This window comes from Camelus dromedarius, chromosome 1 (assembly GCF_036321535.1).
Source record: "Camelus dromedarius isolate mCamDro1 chromosome 1, mCamDro1.pat, whole genome shotgun sequence".
Classification (NCBI taxonomy): domain Eukaryota; kingdom Metazoa; phylum Chordata; class Mammalia; order Artiodactyla; family Camelidae; genus Camelus; species Camelus dromedarius.
Window position 1 is genome coordinate 105188110 of NC_087436.1, and position 12249 is coordinate 105200358.

The 12249-nt window shown below is 37.4% G+C and overlaps 1 protein-coding gene across 2 annotated transcripts in view; it reads right to left on the reverse strand.

Annotated features, from left to right (window-relative positions):
- ANAPC4 (anaphase promoting complex subunit 4) overlaps positions 1-12249 on the reverse strand; it is a 34125-nt gene that overhangs the window by 13932 nt on the left and 7944 nt on the right. For both annotated transcript variants that reach the window (XM_031436474.2, XM_031436480.2), the window contains exons 9-17: positions 11789-11893; positions 10418-10501; positions 9213-9299; positions 8755-8819; positions 7956-7998; positions 7765-7841; positions 6185-6285; positions 6047-6098; positions 89-144 (exon numbers count right to left, since the gene is read on the reverse strand). In XM_031436474.2, coding sequence (XP_031292334.1) covers positions 89-144; positions 6047-6098; positions 6185-6285; positions 7765-7841; positions 7956-7998; positions 8755-8819; positions 9213-9299; positions 10418-10501; positions 11789-11893 — 670 coding nt within the window. The remainder of the gene's footprint in view (positions 1-88; positions 145-6046; positions 6099-6184; positions 6286-7764; positions 7842-7955; positions 7999-8754; positions 8820-9212; positions 9300-10417; positions 10502-11788; positions 11894-12249) is intronic.

Sequence of the window (12249 nt, forward strand, 5' to 3'; positions counted from 1 at the left end):
ATAGAATAATTGAAATATTCTAAATTGATACTCTCACAATTTTTTAAAAAATATTAAAAAAAAAGAATGTTTCATTCAATTAACTTACCCACATACAGCCACCGAAAAAATGCTTTGAAGTTTTTCATACTACTATCTATAACTCTAAAAGATAAAAATAAAAGAAATCAGAAGTGAAATTATTACATGGGGCTCAGGTATCATTGTTCAATTGTTGTGGAATGTAGTAATCCTTACTGTTCTATTATTATATCCCATATGGATGACATTTAAGCCTTTAGAACAGATTTTACAAATCAAACACAAACCTAAAAATAGAACTTCAAAAGAGCAAATCCTGATTCTTTTCAAAAATAAAGCAGATAACTCAGATTCTAACTGATTACAACACCCTTGACACAAACTGTGTAATAGTCTTTCCTAGCATTCAGTAAAGCATGAAATCCTTTTCTAGCTTTGGAAATTAAAAAAAAAAAAAAAAAAAAAAGAACAGAAAAAAACAGCTTTCAGCATTATCCTCAGTTTAAAAAAGTACTCACTGATCAGTAAGAAGAAAAAAAATCAACCACAATAGAAAATCATTATTATAAATCTGTACTATGTCACTATCACTATGTCTTATATCAAAAGCCATTATTTTTGGAAGATGATTCTTTTATCCTACAATAACAGACTTCAGAAATTGAATTTCCTTGGGCTTTACACAAATGCACCCCCAAAATTAAATGTTATAAGTGGAAGTCATCTTCATTTTGATGAAACTGTTTCTGAATATAGAGATATATATCATTTTATAAAAAAATCTCTGTAAGCTCCCATTTGTTAAGATAATTACTCTAAGCAAATAATACATGCACTTTTTGCCCCTAAATCTCAAAGTTCCTTTAAAGCATTAAGTCTCATAATACTGCTGGAGAAGTAGGTCAGTATCATTAACCTGTCTGTATACAGTGAAACACCTGACATAAAAGACTGTGACATCTCTTGTGCTACCAAACACTATGATCAAAACTCTTGCAGCAAAAATGAAAAAAAGGAAAAAGGTTCCTTTCTGCCTTTCCTAATCAATACTCGCACCCCAACCCCAGGCAACCACTGATCTGCTGATCTGTTATAGGCTAACATCAAAACTCTCACTGCCTCAGTTTCTCCATTATAACCTAAAATAACACTATATTCTACTTATCTCAAAGGATCAAGAAATTAAATCATCTACCTTTCATTCATATTAAAAGGTGATCATAGACAGTTTAATATTTTGTGTTTACTGCCTGCAAATATGGTGAACCAAAAAATAATTCAACATACAGGAAAAGTAATGTCAATTCTCCTCCCATTTTGTCCTTTGAACATATCTATAATAAGCTCTACCTTCTAAAACCTCATTAAAATGATGGTGGATTGGTGGGGAGGGTGTATGTGTTATCAACTCACACAGAGAAAGAGGACAAGAGATAAAAATTAAAACAAATTTCAGAAATGTCAGAAGCCAACAGAAGACTTGTGAAGCTCAACAGAGGCGGCCAAGTGGCAGGCAGTGAAGAGGGTAGCAAGGCATCATCCGCCCTGCAGAACCCGGGGACACTCAGTCCTTAGAAACGTCAAGTTCAACAGAAGACATCAGGATGATTTGTGGGGCTGAACAAAGGAGGACAAACCGAAATACAGAGTAGCCAAAGTGTTCTTTCCAAAACAAATGAACACCTGGGCATTTACTACCTTCCACACTGAAAAAGAGTTCTTCGAAGAAGCTGAATAAACTGGGATGAGCTGAGGCAGATCTGGGCGGGCCCTGGCTGCCCAAGCACAGGCCCGCCTGTTCTGGCACCCGTGCTGCCTTTGGGCTGCCCCTGCACCCAGCAATTGCAAGCAACTTTAAATTGCCTAACGAATAAATATAAGCAATGAGGCACCAGGTATTCAAAGCAAACTTGCAACAACAGACCAGCATAAATAGTAAAGTGACACATGAAGAGGAGATCATTCAGGGAGCAGCAGAGACTTTTAAAAAAATCTAATTAACGTCCTTAGAGAGCTGTGAGAAGATGACATTCACAAAACAAGAGCAGAGCTTTGAAAAATGATTCAACAAATAGGAAAACACTTTGAGAAATTAAAAGACAGAACTACCATAATAGAAAATTCAATAGCATGGCTCAGGTTAACGACCTCATCCTCCATCTCACCTTGGCTGTAATTCCAAAGTTCACACCCTAGACCGTCATTACCAACTTGAACTTCCTAAATCTCAATTTCAAGCATCCTACTTGCTGGCAACCACCAACTATCTTTCCAGTGACTTCTCTCCAGTGGCCCAACATTTGTCCTACCAAGGCTACCGTCTACTGGTTCTACCTCCTTTCACTGTCTCTCACCCACTCCGTTCTCACTTCCCTCCTAAACCAGTACAGACTTGAGGTTTATCATTTTAATCATGTCCGTGCTTCAATTTCTTGCCTCCCTTTTACTTCCTTTTTACTCATCAAGGCTAGTAAATCAAACTGCTCACCTATCCCGTGCTCCCAGTCAAGCAGGGTAAGCAGCTGACCCTGACAGGAGAAAACCACACAGCCATGCTGGCTGGTCTCACTTTAACACTCCCATGAACGCTCATCAAGTGGCCCTTAGCACTACCCGCAATGCTCCTGCTCCATTAGCCCATTCACCCTCCTACTGTCCTGGACAACTGGCTCATAGCTCTTCCTTACTCTTTGTTTTTGGGGGGTTTTTTTTGAGGGGGGTAACTAGGTTTGTTTGTTTGTTTGCGTATTTTAATGGAGGTACTGGGGACTGAACCCAGGACCTTTGTGCATGCTCAGCATGCACTCTACCACCGAGCTATACCCTACCGCTGCTCTTCCTTACTCTTGAAGTTCAACACCACCCCCCATTCTTACCTTCAGTTGATGACAGAACATTTCCTATTTCCATTAAGATAATAAAAACAACAGAAGTGAACATCCCCAAGCCCCCGTCTGCTCATACACGGATGACCCTTTCCTCGGCCGTGTCCCTTGTAACTGTGGAGGAACTATTTCCCCAGCCCCTTCCCTGACACACTAAGTCCCACTCCCTCTTGTATCCTCTTGCTGTAGCCATCTCCCTTCTCTTTGTCATCTCAACTGTTCCCCTTCTAGAAGAACATTCTCATCATATATAAACATGCTCTAATTTCTCCCAGTGTAAAAAGAAAGAAAAATCCAACAACTATTTCTAACTGCTGGCCATTCCCTTTACGGCAAAACAAGAGACTACATCCTTTTTCTTTGCAATTGTTTTCATTCTGCATCATATCTGCTCCCATGATTCCACAAAAGTGTCTCTTACCAAGGTCACCAATCATCTATTCTGATCATATTCCTACAATCTATTCCATTCTTGGTCCTCACCTTACTTGACTCAGCAGCATTAGACAACCAATCCCTCATTCCTTTTTGCAACACTTCCTTCACTCAGCCTGCAGGACACTCACTCCCTGGTCTTTCTGCCTCTCCAGGTTCTTTCACTAGTGCCCCATCAACCCCATTTCTAAATGCTGGAAAGCCCATCGCTCAGTCCTCAGATCTTTCCTCTAAGCACACTCTACCTCACCCAGGCTCATGGCTTAAAGTAACAGCCATATGCTGATGGCTCCTAAATTTACATTTCCAGCCTGGACCCCTCATTTGATTGTCTCATACAATCAACAATGTGCTAGACAGCTCCACCAGGGTACCTAACATGTTTCAAATTTAATATGCCTAATACACTAACCAGGTGATCAAAATTAACATCAGTAAGAAAAGGTAGAAGAACATCGTTGCCTCTGGATGTGATACCTTGAGAAGGCCACTCCCCCAATTATGTAGTATTCTGGCCAAGGATGCATAACCTGAATCTAACCATGAAAAGTATCAGATAAACCAAATTGAGGAACATAAAATACATATATACTTCTATATACTCCCCAAGCCTTCCCTACTTCAGTAAATGTCAGTTCTACTCTTCAAGATGCTCAGGACCTAAACTCATAATTATCCATGACTCTCTTATTTTACCATCAACACAGTCGTTCAGCATATCTTGTTATTTCTACTTTTAAAATATATCCAGGCTCTGACCACTTCAGATTCTGACCACCATTTTCTCCTGGCTTCTGCCCTCGTCCTCATATAATCTATTCTCAACACCAAGTAAATAACAAAAGGGATCTTTTTAAACCTAAGTCATATCCTGTCAGTCCACCACCCGTAAGTCCCTAGAGCTTCTTATTATACCCTGAGTAAAAGCCAAAGTCCTTACAACTGCCTACAGGCCCTACACAACCTGGCCCATCCTCCATGATGTCTCTTAATTCATCCCCTACCTCTCACACTGTCCTTTAATTCACTTTAGCTATAGTGACTCCTTGAGGTCCCTCAAATTTGCCAGGCATGTTCCAAACTCAAGGCCTTTGTACTTGCTGTCTCCTTTGCCTCCAAATATCAACAGGGTTCACTCCCTCCTCCCTTTCCAACATCACCTTCTCAGTATGGCCTTCCCTGACCAAAAAACTGTACCCACTACCCCCAGCTTGCCCTAGATCCTCTTCCCCAATTAGTTTTTCTCACTTCTACTTATCACTATCTGACTTGTTATATATTTTAATTATTCATTTCTTTGTTGTCTGTCTCATCATGTTAGAATATAATATCTATGAAGGCAAGATTTTTAAAATCAGTTTTGTTCACTGCTATGCCATTAGCAATTAGAATAGTGTTTAAAACATAGTTAAATGGATATAATATCTATGAAGGCAAGATTTTTAAAATCAGTTTTGTTCACTGCTATGCCATTAGCAATTAGAATAGTGTTTAAAACATAGTTAAATGCTCAGTGTGTGTGATGAATGATAGTGTTGGATAATTAAGTCAAGAAAATTTTGCAGGAAACAGAAAACAGATATTTTTAAAATGAGAGAAAAAAATAAGAGGCATAGAAGATCAAATCTAATATTTGTCCAACTAGATTCTAGAACAAAAATCTAGTTTAAAAAAAGGGGAGTAAGAGGATACTATCAAAATACTAATACAACAGAATTCAGGTTAAAATGGCATTTTCTTATTATCAGCATAATAAATGAAAAAACCCACATTTAAAACATTACTATGAAATTTCAATATATAAAGGTTAAAGAATAAAGCTTTTCAAGATGAGAAAGAAAAAACACACAAAGGGATGAAAATCAGAAGCATGAGAACTTCCATCACAACAAGGTCAGAATACAATAGAGCAATGCTTTCAAGTTCTATGAGAAGATGAATTCCCCTTCACAACCAATGCCCAGTCAAAACCATCAATTAAGTGTAAAGGTAGGAGAAAAGACACATAAGGACACAGAAAGCTTACCCTTAACACATCTGTTTTCTAAAGGATAAACGTCCTTTCTTTACTGAAGGATGTTTTCCAGCAAACGATAAAGTGAACCAAGAAATAGAGATCCTGGAAGTCTGAATCTAACCCAAGAAAGCAGTGAAGAAAATGCCTAGACGGCGGGGCTGGCATGAGAGCTGGAACCAACGCGCAGGCTGGAGCAGGGGGACGGAGGCAAAGGAGGAGGCACCAGGGACAGGGGGAAGTCCACGGATACAATACTACCCTTGAGACAGAGAAAGAACCGAAGGATGTGGAAAAGCCAGACAATGCAAGGAAAAAAGAAAGCAAATAGTCTAGGAAAAAACATAGAGAATAACTTCTAAGAATTGATAAGTAAAAGAAATGCAGTACAATCATATAATTTAGAAATACGAAGTAGCCTAAAGAAGTAAAAAGAAACAGTTACACCATTAAAAGGATTCCCTCTGGAGAGCAGGCCTGGGGTGAGGGCGCCTGAGACAGGAGAAGGCCACTTTAATTTAGGAAACTCACTATGCTAAGGCTTGTTTTAGCTATGTAAAGGTATAATTTTGATAAAAACTTAAAAATTCATTTTAAGAAAATCATGACAATTTGCTAGGTTTCTTTATAAGTAAAAAGTAAAATAGTCTCAAATCAGTGATTGCAATATTCAAGTATTCCCAATACTTACTGAAGTAGTTCATTTGCCTTGAGTATGAAAGAACCCACTGCAGTAATAGCATCTAAAAGGAAGCAAATAAACATAAATATCACCTGTCAAATAAGTAAAGTGGGCTTAATGCATTCTACTGAGGAATTAAATTACTACCTTCAATCCCTGCAGCATCAAGTCCAAGAGGTTCATATTTTTGCTTCCATGAAGCCATTCCTTTCAGTTCACTCAAATGGTATAATAAAGACTCTGAGCCACTAACAAAAACAGAGCAGAAATAAATCAGTATCATCGTCATCATCACAGCAGCAGACAGCTACTAGCTTGGTTAAATATTTCTAAGTTTTCAGAAATAAAAACTGAAAGTAACTTTAATTTTCTATGAGAAATAATTATTTCTCAAAATTATTTCTCAAAACTGTAGCAGAATCATTTTGTTGTCATGACTACTGAGATGAATACATGATCACAAGATTAAATTCTGTAAGATCAAATTATGTTTCACAGTTAGTCCTGGCACTTTTAAGGTAATCATATGGTCATCTTGTTCATCCAACAGCTGTGTATTTAACATTCAACAGATACTTAACTCCAACTTTAGGTCAGGCACTACGCTAGATACTGGGGATATAATGATGAACAAAATGAAAGGGTGCTCATGACACTGACAGTCTCATGGGGAAGATAGTCATAACCACACAGTCAGACAGTATATCATCCCAACTACCATAAGTGCCTTAAAGGAAACACACCAGACGCAGGTATAACAGAACGTGATCTAATCTGGGGATTAGAGAAGGCTTCTCTGAGTAAGTGATATCCAAGCTGAGAGCTGGAGAAAGCAAGTGAAGAACAGGGTGGGAGTGTTCCAGAAGGCAAGACGGATGTACACAAGCCCTGGGCAGGAGAAAAATACGTCAAGTTTGAGAAGGCCACCAGTGTGGGTAAAGCAGAGAGGCTGGTGTGCTGCAGGCCATCCAAAGGTCTTGGTCCTAAGAAATGGGAAGGCACTGGAAGTTTTTAAATAAGAGTAACATGATCAGATCTACTATGGAGAATACATTTGAGGGACACAATGTGGACTGGAGGAGATCAGGCCAGAGGGTACTACACTGATGGAAGGGGGATATGATGTAGTAAGGGCCAGGGGTCTCAGCATAAAGAGATTTATCAAAATTTAAGTCAAACACTGAACAGCTACCTGCAAACTACTTCACTGAGGTAGGCTTGCTAGAAACAGCATGAGACTTGAAGAGCTGGGGCAGTCCTGGCTCTGACACTAAATAACATTGGCCAGCCATATGACTATTCTGAATTTCAGTTTGTGTACAATGAGGATAATCATAACCAACATCTTGCCAAGGAGCTAAATGCAAAAATATATAACACGCTTTTATATAACATGTACAACGATATACAAACACTTAATTTCACTGCTCAAAAAAGGTTGTATGCCCTATTCAAGTTATACTTCATGGCTGTCTGGGTGAGAAAAAAGCCCAGACAGGACCCAGGGTAGTTGAAAAGTTGTTGAAAAGTTATTTCATAAAGCAGAATTATCAGTATTGATTCTTTAAATCCGGCACTCCAAGGTTCCCCTCAAATGCTAATGCAGCAATTTTAGCTGGAAGAGGCTCAAAAAGAGAGTGTTAGATGACCAAAAGAAGGCTGCAGAAAGAAAACAAATGCCAAGTACACATAGATGCAATATCAAAAAACTCTACATCCCCTCATACCTCTGTAAGTGACTTATAACCAACTTTTGTATACTGGAGTATGATGACTCTATAGACTGGCCAAGCTTTTTTAAGCCCTGATTAAAAGAAAAAATACATATTTAGCATACAAGTAAGATACTGTATGGCATTCTAAAAAAAATTAAGAATGTGTTCACAGCCATTTAAATACAAAGAGATTTTAACTGCACCTTTACTGTTAGCTGGTTCATTAAGAGGGTCTGAAGTTCAGCACTAGAATGAAAAAGAAAATATTTTCAGTCTTTTCTACTCAAAATCTGAATGCATCACTTAAACTGCTTAAATTTCAAAGTACAAAAAAGATTTTTTAAACAAAATAAACAAAAAGAAATAGCCCAACAAAAACTAAGACTTTGTTGCACTCACAAAGGAATGGACAGAAACAGGAAACAACAAAGTCCAGGAGCAGATCGAAGTAAATATGAGGATATAACACTAGATGCTAAAATGGTATTTCAGATCAGTAAGGAGAAGGTGTAATACTCAACAAATTACATTGGGCAATTATCTAAACACTTAGAAATAAAGAAGTTAGTCTTCCACAGCATATAACCAAATAAATCATATCTGGAACATGCAAATGGAATAAAAATATAAATCACAAAAAACCTCTAAAAGAAGATATAGACCTCTAAACACTCTCTCTTAAGGCGAGAAAGGTCTTTTTAAGAATAGCACTAAGGCAAATATTATAAAGGAAAATACTGACTTGGCTATATAAAAATTTTATTTTTTATACATTTAAAAAGTACATAATATGTATACACATATTATACATACACACAAAATGATCACACTTACATAAAAATAAATGTTAATAAAAAAGCCTAGAAAGACATATACTACTCTTCTGTTTTTTGTGCACCAGAATGTTCTATTTTTTCTTTCACAATGAATATGAATTGTTTTTGAAATAAATTACCTTAACAAGAGAAGGAAAAGCATAAGTACCTAATATGAGTTTATTACCTTGCTTTCCCCCACAACAGCAAGTCCATGAATTCATCTTGCACTGACGTGGTTGTGTTCTTTTCCTAGAGAAAGACAGGTAAAATCATGATATATATTGTTTAAATTGTAAGCATTTTTATTCAAAAATTACATGAACACAACTCCCTTTCTTGCCCTTAACCTCCCCTCAAATGCATGTTTAAACTGATTATCTGAATCGCAGTTACTGAAAAACAGCCAGTTAGCTCTTCCAACACCTGTCAATTCCCCAAGCCCTAACAGCTCCATCTCACAATCCTAGAAGAGAGCCCTCTCTCCCTCTGAGATGATAGTTTGAGGTCAGAGCAAGCCATCTGAAAGAAATCATGGTCTGAGCCTTTTACATCTCAGACCAATTTTCCTTATGTACATCATGTGGTAAATAAGGACGTTATGCAGTCTTTAACTCCTTCCGCAGGAAACTTCAGTTACGTTACCTGCACAAACTTGGTGAGACGAGAATCCATCTGCATCAGTATTTCTTCCCAGGCTTCACACATACATGTCAGTGACAAATTTATATACTATTAACAAGAAGAAAAAGATATTAAAGTGGCAAAAATATTTAAATCAATATGCTAACTAAATAATACAGGCTTCCTACTGTCAACCGTCTCAAAGAAATCCAGAATTTACTTTCCATCACTTTTAACTCAGTTAAGCCTTAGAAAGAGAAGACCATAGCTAACACTTGAACTATCAAACATTCTTAAAGTTTTTATCCTACAAAACAGGTATTTTCTACTTTTTACATATAAGACGTATTTTATTTACATTAACTGTCAAAATGCTGGTTTGCTCAACCATTCAGTTTTCAAACAGTATCCTTTTAAAAAGATACTGATCTCCAGAAATCTTTGACATGAAGTACATAAGCGACTGTGGGTGGTCGCCTGAAAGAAGGCCCCAGTTCTTTGTAGCTCCTCTATCCAGACAAGGAGTCAATTTCTCCAGTCCTTCGATCTGAACTGGCCTCATGCCTTGGTATGACCAAAGCTGCAGAAATGACACTGAGCCCAAAGCTTCAAAAGGCTGTACACGCTTCCACCTGCACTCCTGACACCCCTGCCACCATCACCACTCCATGAACAAGCCTGGTCCAGCCTGCTGGGTATGAGGAATGTGAAGCCCAAAGCCACTACAGCTAAGGGACACTTGGACCAGCCAGCTGGCCACCCATGCACGACCAAGCCCAGAGCAGCTGAATCTCAGCAGAACAACAAAAACTTCCAGCTGAGCTCAGCTCAAACTGTCAACTGACTAACCTACAGAATCATGAGCTTATCTAGGGTGCGTTTATTACATACAAAAGGTAATTGATATGATGACTGTTTTCCATAATACTTTATTTGCAATAAAACTTTTAAAATTCCAAAATGTTATTTTATTTATGAGAATGTTTAAGAGTTTAAACTATTTTTTCTTTTTCTTTTTTTTTTTTTGGAGAAATAGAGATGGGTGGGAGTAGATTTTCAATTAAATTTCTTTTTCTTGCTCTAATGGACATTATAAAATTATTTACCAGACTAGACACCTCTACCACATATAGTTGGCTTTAAAAGGTAAGATTTTCAAGTTTTTATTTACAGAACATTAGAAACTTATAGCAAACATTCACATAAAATAAGCTAGAAATAAATACCTGTAAAAGAGCTGAAATGTGAGTAAACTTTCTGGCCATTCTAGTTACTTCAGGTAAGAAAGAGTACAACAGATTGGTTTCAAGCTGTAAAATCAAAATAATAAAGTGAGTCACAAGCAGACATGATTACTTCTTTTAAAGATAAATTAAGTCCCTCTCAGATCAAAAAAAAAGAAGTCCTATAATTTAGAAGAGTCAAGGTCTAACTATATATCAGAAAGACTGTCAGAATTCTGATCCTTTTGAGCATAACAGTTTGGAGACTAACAAAATACAACCTGAGGATTTTCTAATCTGCAGTGTTTAACTGTGCACATATCACTTTCTCTAGGTTAGCAATCCTCTCTACATAGTTAGAATAAATGTAATAACCTATTTTGCAACACTACTATGAGGAATTATCTGTAAGAAACTTTAAAGGAATTATAGGCTACTGATAAATACAAGTTAAGTATCTAATACAAAGTGTATTATCTCAACAAAACTGTCATTAAAAGCATCTATTACAAATTTAAAAGAAATAGTGAATTGCTTTATTACAGCACCAAATGCAATCCTGGAAATCATATTTTCACAGAACCTTAAGATAAAGAGCTAATATGAACAACTGTCCAGCAAATATCAAAAAGTGAAAGGTTGTCTAACATTCTGAATACAGCAAACGTTGGAAGGCATCACACGCATCTTGCGTCTTTTGTCCTACTTTTGTTTAAGAGTTCATGCACACTTAGGCTAAGTGGCTGGGTTATTTAAGAACAGTTTCCAAACAGTTTCCACAATCTATAACACAAATAGCACACAATAAGAAAGGTTTTCCCAACATTAAGTAATCATCTTACCCAAGAGACAATGTGTTAGTTAAGAGCACCACTATGGAGCCAGACTGCCCAGCATCACTTTCCAACTCTGTGACACCAACCATATTACAGTTTCTCTGTGCACCCATTTACTCATCTATGACACGGAGATAATAACAGTACCTACCTATTGGGTTACTGTGAAGATTCAAATGAATTATTCTAAATCACTCAGTATGTGGCACGTATAAAATGATTAATATTAGCTTTTTTTTCTTTTTATTTGGGTCAGAGTCCTAAAAACACACTTGGTACAAAGATGAACTGGTACAGCAACGAAGTAATATGGTCATTAACAGACCATCAAAACATTGTTTTGGGGAAAATTATGCTGGATCACTGGAATAGTACGGTGTTTACTACAATAAGATTCTATATATAAGAAGCTCCAAGTCGATTTTCTTGCTCTTTTGTTTTAATGACCATTAGAATCCAATGATATGGATAATTAAAAACTATTAAACCTTTAAAAATATACATCTACTCTCTGCTGCTGTCAGGTTCCTATACTCACCTGAAAGTAGGAAACTTCTGAAGCACCACCAGCAGACACCTCTGTGACCACTGACAATGATTTCAAGTCACTTGACAGACATAATGCAAGACAAGTACCAACAATCTGTAAAACAGTCAAGTCCCCAGTACATTTAGTATTATTGCTAGACCGCACCTGCTTACAATACAGGAAGTAAGAATTCAGAGCTCTAAAAAGTAGAAACACACACGCCTGGCTCCTGCCACGTATGTGTAGCAGATGAAGGCATGTGTCCACTCATCACAAGGACACCCCCCGCAAATGGGGCTCAAGTCAAATGCTGGATAACCAACACATTCCACATAGTCTACAGTATTTTCTACCCCTTTAGGGAATGGTAAGAATAAGAATAAAAAGCCATGGAGAAGGCCACAACTGAGCATCAGATGGCTTCCGATGACTTTCATCACATTCCAATCACAAATTGTACCTCTTAAACA